The 19,875-nt window shown below is 47.0% G+C and overlaps 3 protein-coding genes across 3 annotated transcripts; 2 read left to right on the forward strand and 1 right to left on the reverse strand.

Annotated features, from left to right (window-relative positions):
- The first annotated feature begins 4,383 nt into the window (after positions 1-4,383).
- On the forward strand, positions 4,384-7,735 carry LOC119345251. Its single transcript, XM_037615403.1, has 6 exons — positions 4,384-4,805; positions 4,887-5,054; positions 5,202-5,363; positions 5,453-5,533; positions 5,628-5,849; positions 7,075-7,735. Exons 1-4 carry the CDS (start codon positions 4,639-4,641, stop codon positions 5,508-5,510), a joined length of 555 nt encoding a protein of 184 aa, XP_037471300.1. The 5' UTR covers positions 4,384-4,638; the 3' UTR covers positions 5,511-5,533; positions 5,628-5,849; positions 7,075-7,735.
- On the reverse strand, positions 6,047-9,999 carry LOC119350517. The gene is made up of 4 exons (XM_037618312.1): positions 9,984-9,999; positions 7,064-7,343; positions 6,667-6,746; positions 6,047-6,371 (listed from the first exon to the last, which is right to left on the reverse strand). The coding sequence occupies exons 1-4, from the start codon at positions 9,997-9,999 to the stop codon at positions 6,286-6,288; spliced, it is 462 nt and encodes a 153-aa protein (XP_037474209.1). The 3' UTR covers positions 6,047-6,285.
- An 8,307-nt stretch (positions 10,000-18,306) lies between these two features.
- Positions 18,307-19,240, forward strand: LOC119307502 (gibberellin-regulated protein 3-like). The gene is made up of 3 exons (XM_037583579.1): positions 18,307-18,485; positions 18,587-18,620; positions 18,731-19,240. The coding sequence occupies exons 1-3, from the start codon at positions 18,423-18,425 to the stop codon at positions 18,910-18,912; spliced, it is 279 nt and encodes a 92-aa protein (XP_037439476.1). The 5' UTR covers positions 18,307-18,422; the 3' UTR covers positions 18,913-19,240.
- The last annotated feature ends 635 nt before the right edge of the window (positions 19,241-19,875 follow it).

Raw genomic sequence — 19,875 nt, forward strand, 5'->3', positions numbered from 1 at the left:
GTGGGCGGCGGCTAGGGTCCGGCTTCGGGCTGCCGGCGGCTGCGGTGGTTCCTCTCCGTCGTGGGCGTGCGGCGGTGGTGCGGCTCGGCCGGTGGCGGTCCAGCGACCTGGTGATGGTGGCCGGCGGTGCGCGTGTTGGTGGTGCCTCCCTTGGCGGCTTTCGGTGTGGGGAGGAAGGGGAGCGGCTTGGACAGGGGCGGCGGAGCCGACGGCGTGCCGGCTGCAGCGCGAAGGCGGGAACTTTACGGGCCTCTGCGTTCCCGGCCGGGCCTCTGCGGCCACGGGCCTGGTGTGTTCCTGCCATTGCGTCCGGTCAGCTACCGTCTTCGGCGGTGGAGGTGGGGCCCTCCCGCATGCCGATGGTGCTGTTGCCTGGTCCCGGCTCCTCTTCTTCATCGTGCCGACCATGCTTCACGGTGCCGTGGTGAGACAGCGTTGAACGCTTCGTGTCCGGGCTGGCGCAGGGTGAGGGTCTGTTTGGCGGCGAGCTTCGGAGTGCCTGAGGTGGAGGTTGGGATCGGGAGAAATCTCTGTTGGCCTGGCCGACATCGACGCGGTGGGGCTTGTGGGTGCCGCCAGACCTTCCTGGAGGGCGTCCGAGCTACCCTTCCTTTCCCCTCACCGTACCGGGGGAAACCCTTGGCAGCAGCGTCGTCTTCGTCGCGTTCCTTCTTGGAGGTGTTGATTGGTACAGGTGCTTCGGAGGCTCGGAGTCTGGTGGGAGATCTCCGGTGGGCGCAGCGGCCACGAGGCTTCTTCGTTTCTTTGTCGATCCGCCGTTGTCGGCGTTTGTTTCTCTTGTATTTTCTCTTTCTTTTCTTTTGGGCGTGACTGTGCTGTTTCCGTCCCAGCATCTATCGTTGGATGGTTCGGTTGGTTGCTTTGTATACAAAGCGGGGGAAACCCTTTTTCGGTAAAATTAGTGTCTAAAAATTGTGTTCGATGTCATGCACATGATTACTAACAAAACTAATGTGTGCAATGTGTGTGTGACAAAGCCATGTGGACACGTGTCACCACCTGTTCTTCTCTCGCTACATCCTTTTTTGTAAGTTATTGTGGTCTGGAAAGTTAACCACACTTGATCTATTCTTTTTTCATATTTTCTGTTTTCAGGATGTTTTCTGAAACCGAACATATAGAACATGCAAATATGATCCTCTCACATTTTATCAGCAGGTTAGTCCAAAGAAATTTTATAATTTCATAATTTGATAAGATAGTGGCATGGAAACTTTGAAAATTGTAGGTAAATTTAGGATATATCTGCCAGCAGATCATGGTCTTCTTGTCTCAAATAATTTGTATGTCTTAATTCCATGTGCTCATTGCTGAAATCCCCCATATCCTCTTTGGCAATCTTCATATATTTGATGTGTTTACTTCTTGCCAATCTTTGGGAGATTCAAGCGGTTTGGTTTGTATATGGAGTATGTCTTTCTCGCTCGATTCTTTGCATTGGATTCACAACTAGCTAGCGATGCTTTTCATTTCATCTTATGCACTAGCAGGAAGCGGGTCTTAACTGTTGGCCTCACTCTCTCGTCCTCCCCTTCAACCACCATACCGGAGGCTCCCTCTACAGTTCCTATGAGGGTCAACTTTCATACGAGCTCGTCGGTGTTGCTTGCTTCTCTAGATGGACCCTCCGTCGTTGAAGCAGTCATTAATTGTCGTCGGCACAAGTGTTTCGACTTATACTATGCATGATGTCGGCATGTACTCTTTCCTCTGTTCAAGCAGAGGTTCTTAGGGTGGTGTTCTTTCCATTGATCTGGTGATAGTTGGGCTGGCATGCGGAGCTAGCCTACCCTGGTCAGTGGCGATCAAGATCAGGACACGTCCCTCTTTGGTGCCCAATTAGTGCTCCTTGGAGTAGCATGTTAGATCCCCGCAAAAAAAGGAGTAGCACATTAGATTTTTTTAGTCCATATGTCCTATGGTGAGCCATTTTTACATTATGTATGATCACAAACTTATACTTTTTGTGTTGCTTTGAGTTGTACCGCTATATACTTTCATGGAATCTCCTATTATTCACTCACATCGAAGAATGGAGAGCATTCCATATTAAATGTGCATTGGGGTGTCTTTGTGGTCCAACCCTCAGAAAAAGTGGTACATGTTGGTAGGGGCGCTCTTCTGTTTCTCGGGCATTCTTCTCTGGTTTTCTTCTCTACCAGTTTCGATGGCCTCTTCCAATTTTTTTTCTTTTTATGGTTTTCTTTTTTTCTAAAAGAATTGAGAACAATCCCATAAGTCATGGATATTTGCTAAAAATTGCAATATATACATAAATTCATTTTTTTAGAAAAAATGACCATTTCCTGAAATCCTTGAGCATTTATTTAATACAAAAAATATTTTCCGAATTATTGAATATCTTTATATTTGTGAACATCTTTTAAAATTCATGGCTATTTTTTAAAATTATGTATATTTTTGTTTCATATAAGTATTTATAAAATTTGTACTTTTCAAAAATAAATCAATATTTTTTTGAATTCATGAATAGTTTTTAAATCTATTAAAAATGTGTAGGTGGGTTTTCGAAGCAAGCTAATAATCAGGTTTTTATTGGAAGAGAGCCGGTTGTCTGGGGAGTGAACAGCCACGTGAAGCTTAAATGAGGCGGCTGGAGTGCATGTTTTACCTCTTATTATCCATTGCTTTTTTAGTTGATCCCACTTAATTGCTGGGCCGCCCTCCTTTGGAGGGTCCAAGTTTGGCACACACACAAAACTGATCGCCCCTCTTTTTTTTTTAATCAAGAGGCCTTGTCGATTTGAAAGGACTAGTAAGCATGCACGTGTAACGCACGTCTGAAAAAAAATAAGTTTACATGGTATAATACTAAAATAAATTTTACAAAAAAAATCGAATGGCTAAAAAATGTTATGATGTCACTCAAATTGTATTTTAAAAGTGTGGCATATTTGTGATCCAACACATGTATCATAATCTATAATCTATAGTAAAAATATCTATTATAAATCTAATTTTTTATTTTAGTGAGTTTTTTACCAAGCTATTTAAATGTGTCTAATGCCCAACGATTATGAGCCCGCATGTAACACATGATCCAGAAACATGTCTCCGCATAAAATTAACGGTCACATAATAATTGTATTATAATTGTTACAAAAATTATTTTTGAAAACCATCCTACATATGCATTATACAACATTTTGTTGTAACAAGTTGCATGTGCAATGTATATACAAATAAGGTTGGTGTAAATACTCACCTGGGGTATGGGAAATATAGTTTTCCATCGCACAATGAGTGCATGAAATTAAAAACCAAATAACCCGGCAGGGCACTGCATGTATGAAATAAAGACATGATGTGCTTTGAATGAATCAATAAATGTTGAAATGCATTATAAAGATTCATACCAGTGTGAGTTTGTTGGAGAAACAGGAACTATGCATTCCCATTTAGAGATATCGTCCTTGAATGCAGGTTTTGGAGCTTGAAGTGCACTGTTTAGGTTGCCGACCACGGTTTTAAGTAGGTATTGATATCGGATAAAAAATTGAGACAACCATACCGAAGAACAAGCAAAGTCGTCTATCAAGTCATCGTTTGTTGGGTTGACAGATGGTGAAAGGATAAATGATTGCGAGATAAGCTCAACTTTTGGTGATGTATTCGATGTTTTGATATTCTCGGGGGGTTTATCCAGCATCATACATTCCGTGGGATCTGTGTTGTATTCATCATCTTCCATGTCTCGATTTCTTATATTACCATCATTCAATTCCGAGTCCACTAAAATGATAGCTAGTTTTGTTCTAAAATCTGTCATATGTTCCTATTAAAGTAGTAATGAAGACTTAAATAGTGACACAACATAGAATAAGTATAATGATGCACAGTGAAAAATACCCATGTAGGAGTGTTAGACAAAATATCCCATGTGAAGTACTCCATAAAATTTACCATCCACGGACCACAAGATGACCTGCATGATTGCAAAACTTAAATATACTCAATAAAGTTTATCATTGTTATAGAGAATTATATTTTTTCAATTTAAAATCATCAAATGATCATGACTGTAACAAGCTGTGATGAAAACAAAAATCTTACCCACGCAGGTGAACCGGACATGCCCTATGAAACATTTCTTCCGTTGCTAAATATAACTCATTTTAGAAATTAGAATATGGACTACATATGGATGAATATAGACGTATTTTAGAATGATGTAGTCCATATTAGAATTTCTAAAAAGACTTGTATTTAGGAACAGGGAGTATAATGGATTTTCTTAGAAGATACAATTTTTGGTTTGGACAATGCCACACTCACTCACCATCACTGAGGGGATCACTGCCTTAGTATAGAGATAAGAAAACCAGTCAACCTTCCACCGCCCCTCACACTTCTCCCAGTCTCTCTTCCCCATTCTCCCCTGACTCCCTCGTTCCTTATCTACAACGCGATCCCCATCCATGGTCGGAGCTGTCTGGTGGCCGCCCCTCCCCTTCTTCAGCAACGCCGGCGGACGCGCAGGCCCCTGCTCTGCCCCGCCCCTCCCCTTCGTCATCCCTGCCGGCGGACCCGCAGGCCCCTGCTCTGCCCCGCCCCTTCTTCCTATCCGGTGACGCCGGGGCCTGCATCCTCCTGGCGATGCCGGGGCGCTCGAGCTCGGCATGCTCGCCGGCGACGCCGGGGCCCTCCCTCGTGCTGATGCACTCGCCGCCACGAACTTCCCTCCCCCCTGCTCGGGACGCCATCAAGGTCAGGTTCCAACTCTTATTCTCCCCTGAGTCCCCTCGATCCGGGTGCAGGTTCAGGTTAGTCTCTTCGACCCCGTCGCCTGCTCCTCCCCATCAAATGCTATATAGCCTCACTGTGTGCAATGTTCGGCCCATAAGGTTAGCTGCTCAGGGGCCATGGCGTGTTCCGTTCCGTGCGGCGCTGCCTTCGCCGCCGCCGTTGCCGCCTGGTTGTGTCTGGTGCGTCGCAGCAGCCAACGGGGCCGGGAAGGTCCGAGACACTGTAGGTCCCTGCTCGCCAACTTGCAGGAGGTTGTTAATCGTTTGGTAAAAAAGAGTAGCTTTCTTCCAAGCCTATGATTTTCCTTTCATCCTCTTTGTTGGGTTAACTTCATAAATAATTACTTATATAAAAGAAACCATCGTCCATATACCATACTTGGGTTAACTGAACTAACTTAGTGGTATTTGCAGGGATGACCTGCATGAGTACACATCGAGGAGCAAGAGAATCAAATACGACATCCTTCGTGCAATGGCCAAGCTGTTGGAGCTTGATGAACATTGCCTAGTTAACCAGTTTAGCGACAGGGCTCTCACTTATGCTAGATTCAAGTACTATCCTCCGTGTCCAAGGTTTGATCTTGTAATTGGGCATCAAGCCTCGCTCTGATGTCTATGCTCTTACAATTATTCTAATGGACAAAGATGTGGCTGGACTGCAGTTTCTCAGAGATGGAACGTGGTACAATGTTCCAACTGTGTCTAACTACACCTTGCTGATCAACGTTGGTGTTACAATGGAGGTAGCCATCCCTGAACCTTAAGTAAATTCCTCCCATATTTATGCGACAATGGAGGTAGCCATCTCTGAACCTCGGGTTATTTTTATTGGTGCAGATAATGACCAACGGGATATTTAACGGGCCAGTACATAGGGTTGTAACCAATTCTGAGAAAGAGAGAATCTCAGTGGCCGTGCTCTATGGTATGGATCCTGAAAAAGCGATTGGACTGACAACTTAGACATTGAATGAGGACCAACAGGCGAGATAGATGAAAATGGAGGTCAAGGATTTCTCGAGGAGAAAGAGTCTTCGATTCGTTAAGGATATGATCAAGGTGAGTTTGCTTTGGTGCTACAATACCAGAAAGAAAAAAGGTATCACTTGTGAATTTTAATCATGATTTTCAAGAGAAGGTATTTGTGTACTATACCTCTGTGACAATGATCTCAGCCAACTTAAATTTTGCTGGTAAAGCAAACTTCTGTACTGGACGTATGTTCAGATAGTAGTAATAAGTAATAACGCTTGACATTAACAAAAAGCCAATATAGTAGTAATAAGTAATAACGCTTGACATTAACAAGAAGCAAGTCAGCTCAAACATGAAACCATGTAGTCCAAATGTGCACAATCTTAGCTGATACTGAACTATAGCCAATAACCATGATAGATTCTTGACGTTATTAATACTACAACATTTTAACTTTGGGTGCCTCTCTTCATGTGCCGACTCCTTTCTTTCTCCTCTCTATCGCGGAGTACGTCGACACTCAACTTGTCCTTTGCCTCTTCCATAAGTTTTTTTTGTTCAACCTTTTTTCTTTGCATGGTTTCTCACCTGACATCCTGAAGCTCCCTGAAATATTTGAAAACATGAGCACAACAACACATTTTCCAAATAATAGATAAATATTTTGCATGATAGCTCAAAAAGATGCGCTGCAGCTCAAAACATTAGCACAAGAACACAGTTGCATATATTTTGCTCATATTATCTGAAAAAAGGGTCTAGCCATTGATCCTTATATATGCATACCCCATCTGATCATTACATAGCATGTGCATACCCCATGTGATCATGCCATATATATCTGAGGGGGATCAGATGGAGAAGAGGAGGATCAGATGGAGAAGGAGAGCAAAGCTCTCACCTTTTGCTGGATCGAATAAGATACTCTTGTGTTCATCCACCTTACCTCCCCTTCCGCTTCTTCTTCTCCTTCGATAAAACCTGCAAATGAAAAATAAATAATGTTAGACCTAGGAGTAGTTAAAGATAAAATAATATAGTATTTTCAAGAGAAGATTGCAGTAGACAAACACTAACCATTTTCCACATAGAAATCAGTAATTCGAGATGGAAAACGAATAATTCTGCTGTGCAATCAATAATTAGGAAAGACTGGCGCGATGTATCATTCCTCTACCCTAGGTATGCTAGAATGGTGTGCACTTTTACGATCTGAATGGTATGCCTAATGTCCTAATGTTTGATTTCATGTTCTGTAAAGATAGACAGTGGAGTATAACTATTCTGAAAATTCTAACCTTGAGTGCAGGAAAGAATTACAGCTGGTCCAGGGGCCGTGCAGGGCGGGGCGGCCGCGCGGGTGCCGGGCGGGTTCCTGGGCAGGGGCGATCTGGCGGACTTGTGCGACGCCGCGAGGGGGCAGGGCGGCCTCCTGGGCGACCGCTACGTCGATCGTGCACGGAGGCGACTGTGCGGTGGAGTGGCGCGAGGTCGCCGTGCAGGAGAAGACGGTGTTGTCGCGATGGTGACGCAAGGCAGAGATGCTCCTGGGCGAGGGGAGGTCGATTCCTTCCTTATCTGCGATCAGAATTGCGTGATTGTCGGGGGACGTGGGACTGGTCGTTCGAGGGAAGGGTTGTGGGATGGTGGAGTATGGTCAGTCATTGGAAATTGCCAAGTGCACACCATAAAGCAATCAAATCAATTATGGCTGTTAGATTCAGATCCGTGGGACTAATCGTGGGGTGGTGAATGGGTTGTCTGGTGTCATGGGGGTAATTGTGGGGTGTACCTAATAAAGTTCTAGTTGGATTGTTTAATAGTAGTGGAGAAAAATGAAGAGGGCCGAGATAGTTCGGCTTTCCATGGCATAGTCCATCCTGGCAAAGGCCCAGCAGTCGTTGAGCAGAGAAAAGTTCACTCTAAGTGCGAAATCACTAACTATTAGGAAGTACTCCTTTCAAAGATCATTTCCATCTTGTCAGGTTGCACCATGTGACATGCTGCACGTGCGTCATTTGTCTCAATCTGGAAGTTTTCTTTTTTTAGAGTTATTTATTCAAAATGTTTGATCTCTAAATAACTCGTGCGTCTAAACCTCAAACCGTTTTTGTCGTTGAATTCCTCACGCCGAGAGCCTGAGACCTTCAAAACTAGATCCCATACTGATAGGTTTCGATGTACCTTTTTCACAAAAAAATTGGATGAAAAAGCCTAAACCGGGAGCACGTTTGTTTCTTTCCGAAGAGGCACATGTTTTTTTCCCTTCCCGAGAGGCACAACCGTGCCTCTCGCGGATGCAAATTTACGCCTTCATGAGAAATAAATCTGTTCCCCTCACGGAACGAAAAAAACATTTTTTTTCTTTTTCAAGAGGCACGACCATGTCTCTCGCGGAAGCAAATTCATGCCTCCACGAGAAGTAAATCCGTGCCCTATGCCGGAACAAAAAAACACATTTTTTTTCCATTTCAGAGAGGCACGACTGTATCTCTCGTAGAAAAAAACACATTTTTCCTTTTCTAGAGGCACAATTGTGCCTCTCATGGAAGCAAATCCGTGTCTCCATAAAAATAAAATACGTACCTCTCGCGGAACAAAAAAACGTGGTTTTTTCTTTTCAGAGAGGCACAACCGTGCCTCTCGCGAAAGTAAATTCGTACTTCTCACGGAACAAAAAACAAACATGTTTTTTCCCTTTCCTAAAGGCACAACCAACCTTTCATGGGAGCAAATTCATGCCTCCAAGAGAAATAAATTCGTACACTTGTGGAAAGGAAAAAAGAAAATTAAAACACGTTTTTTCCCTTTCTGATAGGCTCGAAGTGTCTTTCGCGGAAGTAAATCCATGCCTCCATGAGAAGTAGATATGTGCCTCTCGTGAAAGAAAAAAAAACCATCTTTTTACCTTTTCGAGAGGCGCGACTATGCCTCTCGCAGAAGCAAATACGTGTCTTCACGAGAGGTAATCTATGCCTTTCACGGAATGAAAAAAAAATGTATTTTTTTCCTTTTCGAGCGGCACGACCGTGCCTCTCGTGGAAACAAATCCGTGCCTCCATGATAAATAAATATGTGCCTCTCGTGAAAGAAAAAAGAACATGTTTCTTCGCGCCAAAAAAATTTGTTTCAAAATTCTTTTGGGTCCAGATCCTAAGAAAAAAGGGAAAAAACAGAAAAGCCAAAAAACATCTAAAAGCCGAAAACGCGTAGAGAAAATAAAAATAAATTCGGAGTGAGCGTCCAGAGCGCGATACATGGTTGCTGTTAGAGTTGTGTCAAATATTGTGTACAAGATAGGTTACAGTTGGACTCTGAGTAGTATTATGTTTACATAGGATATGAAGTTGTGTCCACACTTGTATCCTAGGCCTCTCATATATATAGCGGGGTAGACACACGATGTAATCTATGTCAAAATAATAGCACTGGAACACAGGGGAAGCCGGCGGCATGTGCCGGTGTCCAGAGCGACCGGGTGCGGTATTGTAGCAGTGTCATGGGGAGGAGCGCCCATAATCAGGCTGCGGGGATGTAGCCATATCGGTGAACCTCGCTAACAAATCTTGGTGTCGTGCTCATGTGATTGCTTGGTCCTCAGATAATCAACGATATACCTCGGATTTATTCTAACAAGAGGTATTATGAGCTAGGCTAATTGAAGGTTTTGATCGACGAGGAAGATACGTGTGCACAAGCTAGGCGTGAGGCGATCACGATTGATCGGGCGAGCGTACAGGCAGCAGCGGCGGCGCATCGCGCACGGGCGGGCAGGCAGGCAGGCAGCAGATCGGTTGATCCATACTTGCGGAAGCCCGTGTGGGCAGCGTCCCGGGTGGCGGAAGCCGCACGGCTGCAGGCCGTGGAGTTATCGTACACGTACGGGACAGGCGGTGTATCAGGCCGCGTACAGCAGGCGAGAGGAATCAAAACCGTGATTTGTTTTGGACAAAAAGAGGAGACTCTTTTTTTGAGGGGTAATTGCAACTTTATTAAATTAAAAGTGGTCCGGGACCTCGTCCGCTACAACATGTAAAATGCAATCAGGGGGAAAAATTGGAAAATAAACTGAAGTCTTGTTGCTAACACCCTCCTTAGCTAACCCATCCGCCGCTCTATTCGCCTCGCAACGTACCCAAGTTACTTTGAACTCCTGCCGTGTCCGGAGTAGCTCCTTCGTCTCCTCTACCAATTGGCCCATAATCGAGAGGTTCTTACCTTCCCCATTTAGCATGGTCACCACCTCCTGTCAGTCTAACTCGACGTGAAGCCGCGGGATGTTCATACTCAGCGCCAGTTGCACGACACTTCTCGCTGCTAGCATCTCAGCAAGTTGGGGGTTGACAGTACCCGGGAAGAAAACCGAAGCTCCTCCTCTATAAGCACCATGGTGATCCCACAGGACCACGCCGCCCCCGCCTCCATCCTGCACCTTGGTTGCTGCTCCGTCTGCGTTGGCTTTAACCCAACCCAGCTCCGGTGGCATCCACCTCTCCAATTTCCTTGGCTCTCTGATCATTTGCTCCCTCGAGTGTACTAACTGCCATTCCTTGATGTGTTCGTGAACTCTGACTGCCAGTTCCCTTGCAGCCTGGATTCGCTTGCCGTCTCTCATTTCATTCCGTCCGCACCACAAGCCGTACAGGGATTGGATCATTGTCTCTCGTTCCTCCGCCCCCGCATTAGCGAGCCACTCCTTGAACCAGGCAGCGAGAGATTGCAGCGATCCGTCCAGCGCTGGCGGCAGGACCACAGGCTCGGCCTTCTCTTCACATAACGATCTCCAGAATGACACCGAGTGAGGACACGTCCAGAATCTGTGGTAGGTTGTTTCTTCTCGTCCGCACGCACAGCAGAACACCCCAGGTTTGATCCTACGCTGGTGCAGCTCTGTTCCAACTGCGAGACCATTTTTTAACAGACGCCAAGCATGAATTTTTGCCTTGGCAGGTGCGTTGGTCTCCCACAACGCAAGCCATGCCTTGTGCTCCTTACTAGGCATCAAGGAGCTCGGCTGTCCGGCCCCCTTGCCTTTGAGCTGCATGTAGAGGTGATACGCGGATCTGACAGTAAACTGTCCGTTTCTAGTGAAGTTCCATGCAAGATAGTCCTGCCTTCCTTGACCACCCACCAATATTTGCTGAATATCCTCGACATCACCTGGCGTGAACATCTGTTGTAATTTGGTCATGTCCCACTCCTTTCCCTCCTCATCCAAGAGATGTCTGACATGAGTTACCCCCGGTACATATTGTTGTCCTAGCGGTTGCAAGCTTCCTTGACGTGGTATCCAGTTGTCATGATGAATATTTACAGAAGTGCCATCCCCAATTCTCCAAACACACCCTGCTCTCAACAGCTCACGACCATGTATGATGCTCCTAAAAGTGAATGAGCCCCCACTTGGGCAAGTGGCATTCATGATCGACCCATCCGGAAAGTACCTGGCCTTGAGCACCCTAGCACAAAGAGAAGATGGAAGCAATAGGATATGCCAAGCCTGTTTTGCTAGTAAAGCTTGGTTGAAGGCTTCGGGGTCCCTAAAACCCATTCCCCCCTCTCGCTTGGCCTTACACATTTTAGCCCACGCCAACCAGTGCACCTTTCGCTCCCCATTCGCTTCTCCCCACCAGAAGTTAGACGAGATTGATGTCAGGTTCCGGCACATTTTCTTGGTGAGTTGGAAGCAGCTCATGGTGAGTGTTGGTGTAGCTTGTAGGCCAGACTTGACCAGCACCTCTCTTGCCGCCTTGGACAATCCTTGTCCCTTCCATCCTGAGACCTTACTAGCTGAGCTCTCTTTCACATATTTAAATGTTCCATCTTTTGATCTACCAACCAGTGTTGGTAGACCCAAATATCTTTCATAGAGAGCTTCAGAAGTAATCCCAATAGCAGTAAGAAGTTCAGCTTTCCTTCCCTCTCCACATCCTTTCCCAAAAAACACTGAAGATTTCTGCAAGTTTACCTTCTGTCCTGAAGCTTCTTCATAAACCCTCAGAATGTCCCTCAGAGCTTCAAAATTCGCACGATTGCCTTCCAGAAACACAATGCTGTCATCGGGAAAAAGGAGGTGAGTGATATGAGGGCCAGTGCCCCCAAACGATACACCTCTCAGTCTATTCTCTTGTTGTGCTGCCCTGAGCAACGCAGAGAAACCCTCCACACAAAATAAGAACAGATAAGGCGAGAGTGGGTCACCCTGTCGTAATCCCCTGGAAGGGAGGAAACATCTCGAGAAACCCCCATTTAGTTTGACAGAGAACCTTACAGAAGTCACACACCTCATAATCATTTGGATCCAAACATTGTTGAAAGCAAGTGTGACAAGCACCTATTCAAGAAAGATCCACTCCACTCGGTCATACGCCTTCATCATATCCATCTTCACCGCACAAAGCGGTGTATTCCTCTTCCTCATCCTAATGGCGTGTGTGCACTCATAAGCCACCAACACATTGTCTGTCATCAAATGCCCCGGTACAAAAGCACTCTGCTCCTCAGAGATTAACAACATAAGGATCACTTTAAGCCTATTAGCAAATACCTTTGTAGCAATCTTGTACAGCACATTACATAAGCTAATGGGCCTAAACTAAGAAAGCAACTCCGGTGCGTTTATTTTTGGGATCATCACAATCACAGTGTCGTTGAACGACTCCGGGGTATTCTCTCCCGCCAAGAAACCTCGAACCACCGCACACACATCAGATTTTATCAAAGACCAGTGTCTTTGGTAAAACAGAGCCGGCAACCCGTCCAGTCCCGGCGCCTTCATTGGACCCATTTGAAACAGGGCCCGCTCGATCTCTTCATCCGTGATGGGAGCCGTTAATCTGTCATTCATATCCTCCGTGATCGCCGGGACGAAATGTTGCAAGAGCTCCTCCGCATTGATAGATCCTTCCGAAGTAAACAACTTCTCGTAGAAAGTTGCTGCCAACTCTCTCATTCCCTCGTCATCAACACACCTTGTCCCATTCTCACGAACGAGAGCCTTAACCATGTTCTTCCTCTTCCTATGCGAAGCCCGGTTCTGAAAGTATTGCGTGTTCCGGTCCCCTGCTTTCAGCCAATCCACACGTGATCTCTGTCTTTGCATGATTTCCTCCCTTTCGAAAACCTCCCTGAGCTGGCACTCGACATCTCTAACTTCGGTCGTTAATCCAGTGATCAACGCCCTTTGTTTCGCATCAAGGAGCTATTTTTTCAGACGGTGGATTTGCTTACGTACCGATCCAAAAACTGACCTCCCCCACCTCTGCATCTCTCTTGTCATTTCACGCAACCTCTCACAAACAGCCCCTGGCCTTTTGCTGCCCCTGTACCTGTCCCCATATTTGCTGGAACATTGCATCATAGTCGTTATGCCTCAACCACATCTCTTCAAACCTAAAGGGGCGGTCCCCTTCCGGTTTTTCTGTCGCCAAGTCCTTCACTCTCACTATCAATGCCATGTGGTCGGACTCTTCCGTAACAATGTTCTCAACCTCCGTCCCTGGGAACAGCCCCATGAAATCACCAGTACACGTTGCACGATCGAGTCGTACTTGAACGTTGTCACCGTTCTCCTGTCGATTATCCCAAGTGTATTGGTACCCCGAGAAGCCCAAATCGGCCAGACCGCAGTCAGTTAGGCACTCGCTGAAGGATTCCATTTGTGCGAAGTTCCTTTGGTTGCCACCTCGTTGCTCCGACCTGGCCAGAATCTCATTAAAGTCGCCAACACACAGCCAGGGGAGACCATCCTGAGCTTTGAGATATCGGATGGCGTCCCATGTTTTCTTTCTCAACTCGGTCTTGGGTTCCCCGTAGATTCCAGTGAATCTCCAGGTAATTCCATCAGCACATATTTCAGCATCAATATAATATTGGCACCATGGCCTCACTGTCACATGTACATGGTCTCTCCACCATAATGCAAGCCCACCACTTCTCCCGTTACAACTCACTGCCACACCATTTCGAAATCCCAACCTCCACTTAAGCTTCTCCATAGCTCTGTCACTCTTCTTTGTCTCCGACAAAAAAACCACCGCTGGGTTGTAAGACCTTATCAAGTCTCGAAGTTCGCCTACTGTCGAGTCCAACCCCAGTCCCCGACAGTTCCAGGCCAAGCAATTCATTGGTCCCGGCGGGCCCGCCCAGCAGGATCCGCCGATGCATTTGGTTCTTCGATGCGTTCAAACACTGAGGAAGTCTTCTGCCTCGTATCGCGAATAAACGCATCATGATTAACTTGCCTATCGTTGTCACCTTTTGCCACCCAAACTTGCTTCGGGGGCCGCTTCCTCCCCGATTCCTTCTCCGGGTACTCCTATTGGTTGCCTCCCCCATGGTCACTCTGTGCCCTAGGCCTCCTGACATACCTACCTTTAGTTCGGCCGAAACCACGCGTAGAATCTCCATGTAGCTCCCTCCGACCAGCATGGTTAGCCCAAGGGCCATTATGTGCTGATGCCCAGCGGCCTCCATCAGCCCCACGATCTGCATGGGTTATCTCCTCGCGATACGGGCCTGCATGGCGTCGCCCTCCTCCACCAACAAAATTGGTTTGCTGTCTCTGCTCTGAACGTGATGCTGCATGGCGTTCCGCTGCATGGCGCTGCTCCCGACGCAAGTCCCCACTCCTATCCGCTTCCTGCCTCTTATTTAATTCTGTCCGAAGGTCATGTTCTCTTTTCTGCTCCATCTTTGTTTGGAGATCCTGGTTCTGTCGCTCAGACACATCAGTCTTTCCTCTGGATGGGCTGTTAACCTCTTTCTGCACATCCCTAGACCCCTCGCTAGTGCGAGAATTGGCCGTGAACGAAAAGTCTCTGTTCAAGTTCCTTTTGACCGGTTGGTCCCTGACCCTGGGGTGCTCAGCATACTTATTTGCCGTCTCACCAGTGTGAGAACTGCCACCCCCAACGTTGTTGCTGCTAGCTCCAGCCATAGATCCTTCTTTACCTGAGTTGTTCCTCCCCGAAGAAGCTCTAAGCTAGCCCCCCCATTGTTGGGCTGTGTCCAAAGGAGGGTCGCAAACCCCATCTTCATGCACCAGTCTGCCACAATCAAAACAGAAGTGTGGAACCTTCTCATAGTGAAAGTCAAACCACGTTTTTTCATCATCCTCCTTCCTCCTCCTTAAATAGAAGCCTCTAATCAGCGGCTCAAACACTGAAATTTTTGCTCGCACTCTCAAGCTATGTCCTCGCGCAAGTCCATCTTTATCTACATCCACTCTGACGATCTCCCCAAGCCAATTCCCCAAAGCTCTGCCGAACTCCTCCGTCCTCTTGTCCGGTGGTAGATCAGTGACCCTCACCCATACGTCAATGAATTCAAACACCATCTCTGACGGACGTTTGCCTCCCTCGTACTCCTTCATGATGAGAACACTAAAATCAAATTTCCAAGGGCCATTATGCATCACATGCCGAAAATCTCCCTCTGACCCAAAGTGAACCTCAAAAATATTAGGGCCAATCTCAGCAAACTTGGCCTCCTAAAAAAGAGGAGACTTGAGTCTTCGTATATGACGTGGAGGCAGGCAAATCAATAAGCGATACATATCCATTGAAGTACTACTTGCGTAGGAAATTGGCATGAAAGCAATTGCTACCATCGAGGAATTGAGCCAGGAGTTGCTTCACGTGAAGACCAGAAGATTTTTGTTTTTGGTTGGAATTTGCTATTAGTGCACGAGGGTGTACCATGTCAGGTTTTGCTTGTGTACTTGGGCATCACGTGAGGAAAGCTCGGATAATTTTTTCACAGGGTCAGCCATACAAAGAACCGTGACGCTATCGGGTACCAGGTTTGAGGTGGATAAGTTCGACGAGACTGAAAACGTTGAGTTATGGCAGACAAGGGTGAAACATTTATTGGCACAACAGGGATGCTTGAAGGCGTTGCGGTAAGTCATGTCAACTGTGATGGAATTATCATGTGATGGATGGAAATTCGTGAAGACGATTTGGGAGCCTTGAGCGTGTCATGCAGTCGAATAAGTTCGGCTGGGTCAGACTAGACAGTCTGACGGATCGACGAGAGTTGGTTGGAACAAAAGACGGTGATGGGATCGACGACAGCGACATAGGAGTGTGATGCTGATGGTGACCGACTTCCGGGGCGTGGAAACACATGACGCAGGCCCAAAGGGCTTGTGTGGCTTCAACAAGACTATGACGCGGGGTTGATTCAAGACGGTGCACATGAGAGCTTGGAGTTGACGAGGCGCGGGGTGGCAAGTACAACCAACATGGAGTCATGTTGAAGGTGGAGCTGGATTGAGGGGCTACAATGTAAGGATCCAGGGAATCGAAGCCTATTCAGCAAGGGGAAAAAGCGAGTGACACGTAGTTCGGACTGGAGCTCAGTGGTCTGATGGAAGCGTGAAACTCGTCATTGGTCGGTGATGATCGGTGGTACTCTGAAGTGGAGTTTGAGTGGTGTGGGTTCACGGCCCTTGAGACTCGATCAGAACAGCGGAGGCTCGACGTAGTAATAGCGGCGAGGCGTGCGGTATGCACGGGACATGGAGACGAGCCAGGGCTCTGGTGGTCATACATGTGGTGAGACAATTGCGGATTTGACTCGAGATGACTACAAGCAACGGTGAAATTCCTTCAAGTTTCAGACAGGCGGTCAAGAAAGGAGCGGTGATGTTGAGTTCAGGTAACTCTTATGTGTGACACCCAATATGTGAGTTGTTCACTTTCACGCAGGTCAGTGATCGGTGTGTGATGGCATTGAACGGATACTCTGAAAGTTGGGAGCATAAACTAGAGTAACAAGAAACTTAAATTTTCCTTGAGTGTTGACTGTGGTCAAGAAAAAAATGGACTACAAGTTGCAGGTGGAGTCATATAGAGTCTTTAGAGTAGCAGCGATACTCATGGGATAAGCTCAAGTCCAATGTACATGGAAGTTTGACGCATTGATGAATTCAAGGTGGTGAAGAATTTCGCCAAGGTGGAGTTTGTTAGAATTGTGTCGAATATTGTGTACAAGATAGGTTACAGTTGGACTCTGAGTAGTATTGTGTTTACATAGGATATGGAGTCGTGTCCTAATAGGACACTTGTATCCTATGCCTCTCATATATATAACGGGGGTAGACACATGATGTAACCTATGCCAACATAATAGCACCGGAACGCAGGGGAAGCCGACGACATGTGCCGGTGTCCAGGGCGACCGGTTGCGGTATTGTAGCGGTGTCATGGGAAGGAGCGCCCATAGTCAAGCCCCGGGGATGTAGCCATATCGGCGAACCTCGTTAACAAATTTCAGTGTCGTGCTCGGTTGATTGCTTGGTCGTCAGATGATCGACGATATGCCTCGGATTTATTCTAACAGCTGCGACTAAGAGCATGCAAGTGGCAAGCTTCCAGTCCACCCTCAAGTGACTCTTATAGGACTCCTAAAGAAGTACTCCTCAATTAGTTGCTCTCCTGTAAATGTCATGAAGTTCAAATGAACCAAACTAGCGTGCAAAAAAAAAAACCAAACTAACTCATAAAGGCATCTTCAAGGGTGGACAACAAATCGCTTCTAAATGTTCAGATCGGATGGTCCGGACACTTTTAACCATCACATCAAATGTCGGTGTAGCAGTTTGCCTATCCGAATTACAGTAAATCGACCCTGCAAATAAAAAGAATTACACTAGCGAACGTCAAAGTGCTTTGGAAGAGTTCGGACACACTACGAACAAGCCTCAGATCCATCAGAACCGCACTTTTCCTCTTCCTCCTTTCTCTCATCTCTCTTCATTGGACAAGGGTGGACCTTTGGTGTATTCACTATCGGCGGACACTTCTGGACAGGCTGGACTCTCTTTTTTATGTAGGCTGTTTTTTTGAATGCAGTACAAACGCAAGCGTTTATACATACATGCATACACTCATCCCTATGAATGTACATACGCACGTCTTACCCCTATGAGCACCTCCGAGAGACTGAGCCGGCATATCATCTTAAGATTTATGAAGTCATCATATGCGTCTCGTCGTCGACGGGAACGTCCTGAAATAAATTAAGAAATAACGCGAGCACCAGGACTTAAACTCTGAAATTCTGAAATAAATTCAGAAATAATGCGAACATCAGAACTCTCTGATGGGCTGAGGATACCAATATCACTCTAATCATCCAACCAAAGCTTGGTTCGCTTTAGTAGGCCGTTGGAGATGCCTAAGTCATGCATATGTATTTTCCTGAGCGTCAGTCTGTGTGCAGTCACGCAGTGTAACAAGCTTACACACGCACAATACAGACCCTCACTTAAACAGCCAAATGCATATGTCCAGTGAATCAGTGATGAGGGCGACAAAGTGAGGACAGACATAGCCAAATTGATGGAAGCAACGAGTGGCACTCGGCACGCAAGTTGTGTGATACGTGGAGAGCCGAGAGCCCAACACGGAACCAGGGACAGGGGGCGTGCACTCACGCGCATGCAGAGCTTGTGCTGCCTGTGTGCCACAACTGTGCGCCCACTCCGAGCCTGGAGTCCTCACCGCTGCTCCGGCGTTCCGGCCTATAAAAACGTGGCCCTCGTCCCCTCCGCTAGCAAAGGCAAAGGCTTCTTCCACATTTCCACTGAGCAAAGAGAAGCAAATCGGCAGAGAGCGAAGCAAACCGGCCGGCGGTTCCTGGCCCCTCGCCATGGCCGGCAAAGCTAGGGTGTTCATGTGCGTGGCGCTCGTCGTCCTCCTGCTCCTTGTCGAGGTGATTACCTGATCCATGGCGTTAGGTTCTTCCAGAGCACATGCATGCTATGTTTGGTTGCCTAGCTAAACTCGGTTCCTATTCATTTTCGTCTTCCGCAGACCACCGCCCCGAGTGGACAAGCTCACGCCGTCGGTAAGCCCACGCACGCATTCATGGGTGACTCATTTGCTAGTCAGACTTGATCGACGGGCATGCATGCGCCAGACTGATATATACGTATCCTTCTATACGCTGATTTGCAGATTGCGGCGGCGCGTGCTCGTACCGGTGCAGCAAGTCGAGTCGACCGAATCTGTGCAACAGGGCGTGCAACACGTGCTGCCGGCGATGCAACTGCGTGCCGCCCGGCACCGCCGGCAACGAGGACGTCTGCCCCTGCTACGCCCACATGACCACGCACGACGGCCGCCACAAGTGCCCATGATACAACCGCCATCTCCACGGTCAATCAAGACTACTACATAGTCGATCGTCATGGCCTCTCAATTAATATCACATCTACGATCAGCGACAGCTAGACTACCAGAGGCACGATCGATATGATACATGTACTACTCAAGCTAGTGCTGCTACCTATGTACCTTGTGCTCATCCATACGTGATCGACCCATCGTGTAAGCATGTTTGCTATCTCATTCTCACGCAGTGGTAATTGCGTCGATTGCACTAAAACAATTAGTGCGTGTGTTATTGGATTCATGCTTCAATCAACTCATCCAAAAGTCTGAACTATCGGAAAGAGACGGACAATATATTGCAACACTCTCCCTCATGTCTAGGCTTATTTACTCATTAGATGTGAGATTTATTTAGGCCGTAGAATCGTTTTTTAGTACTATGTTGGCAAGATTTTGAACACAAGACTTCCTGACTGTAGTACCATATTAAATTAATGCTCCAGTCAACTTATCCAAAAGTCTGAACTGATAAAAAAAGGCAGAAATATATTTCAATACATGTTCATATGTGCACATGTGTATGCATGCGTGTCCGTGCTCAAGCTTACATGAACTAATTAAGGCCAAGTGGCAACAAGGGAACAAATGTAGTGATGTGCTCATAGTCCTCGTCAAGCCCTTTGAGGGTGTTGTGGACGAGTTGTTCGTCGGTGACGGGGGGCGTCCACCACCGTCTTCTGCTTGTGGCAGTAGTCGGTAATAGAGCAGTCGCCATGCTGGAGGTTGCAGAATTCTTTGCCAAGGTATATGGTGTGTGCCTTTTGGTAGTCGTGAGAGAGGGCGATGATGCTCGTCCAGACCGCTATAGTCTCCCCTTCCATCACCAAGTCGAGGATGTCGAAGGAGATGGAGCCTTACAGGCGGTGAAGGACGATGGCGTCGAGGCGGAGCCGTTCTTCGTCATTGGCGGGAGGGACCTCCATGTCGAG

Source organism: Triticum dicoccoides, chromosome 1B (assembly GCF_002162155.2).
Source record: "Triticum dicoccoides isolate Atlit2015 ecotype Zavitan chromosome 1B, WEW_v2.0, whole genome shotgun sequence".
NCBI classification, from domain to species: Eukaryota; Viridiplantae; Streptophyta; class Magnoliopsida; order Poales; family Poaceae; genus Triticum; species Triticum dicoccoides.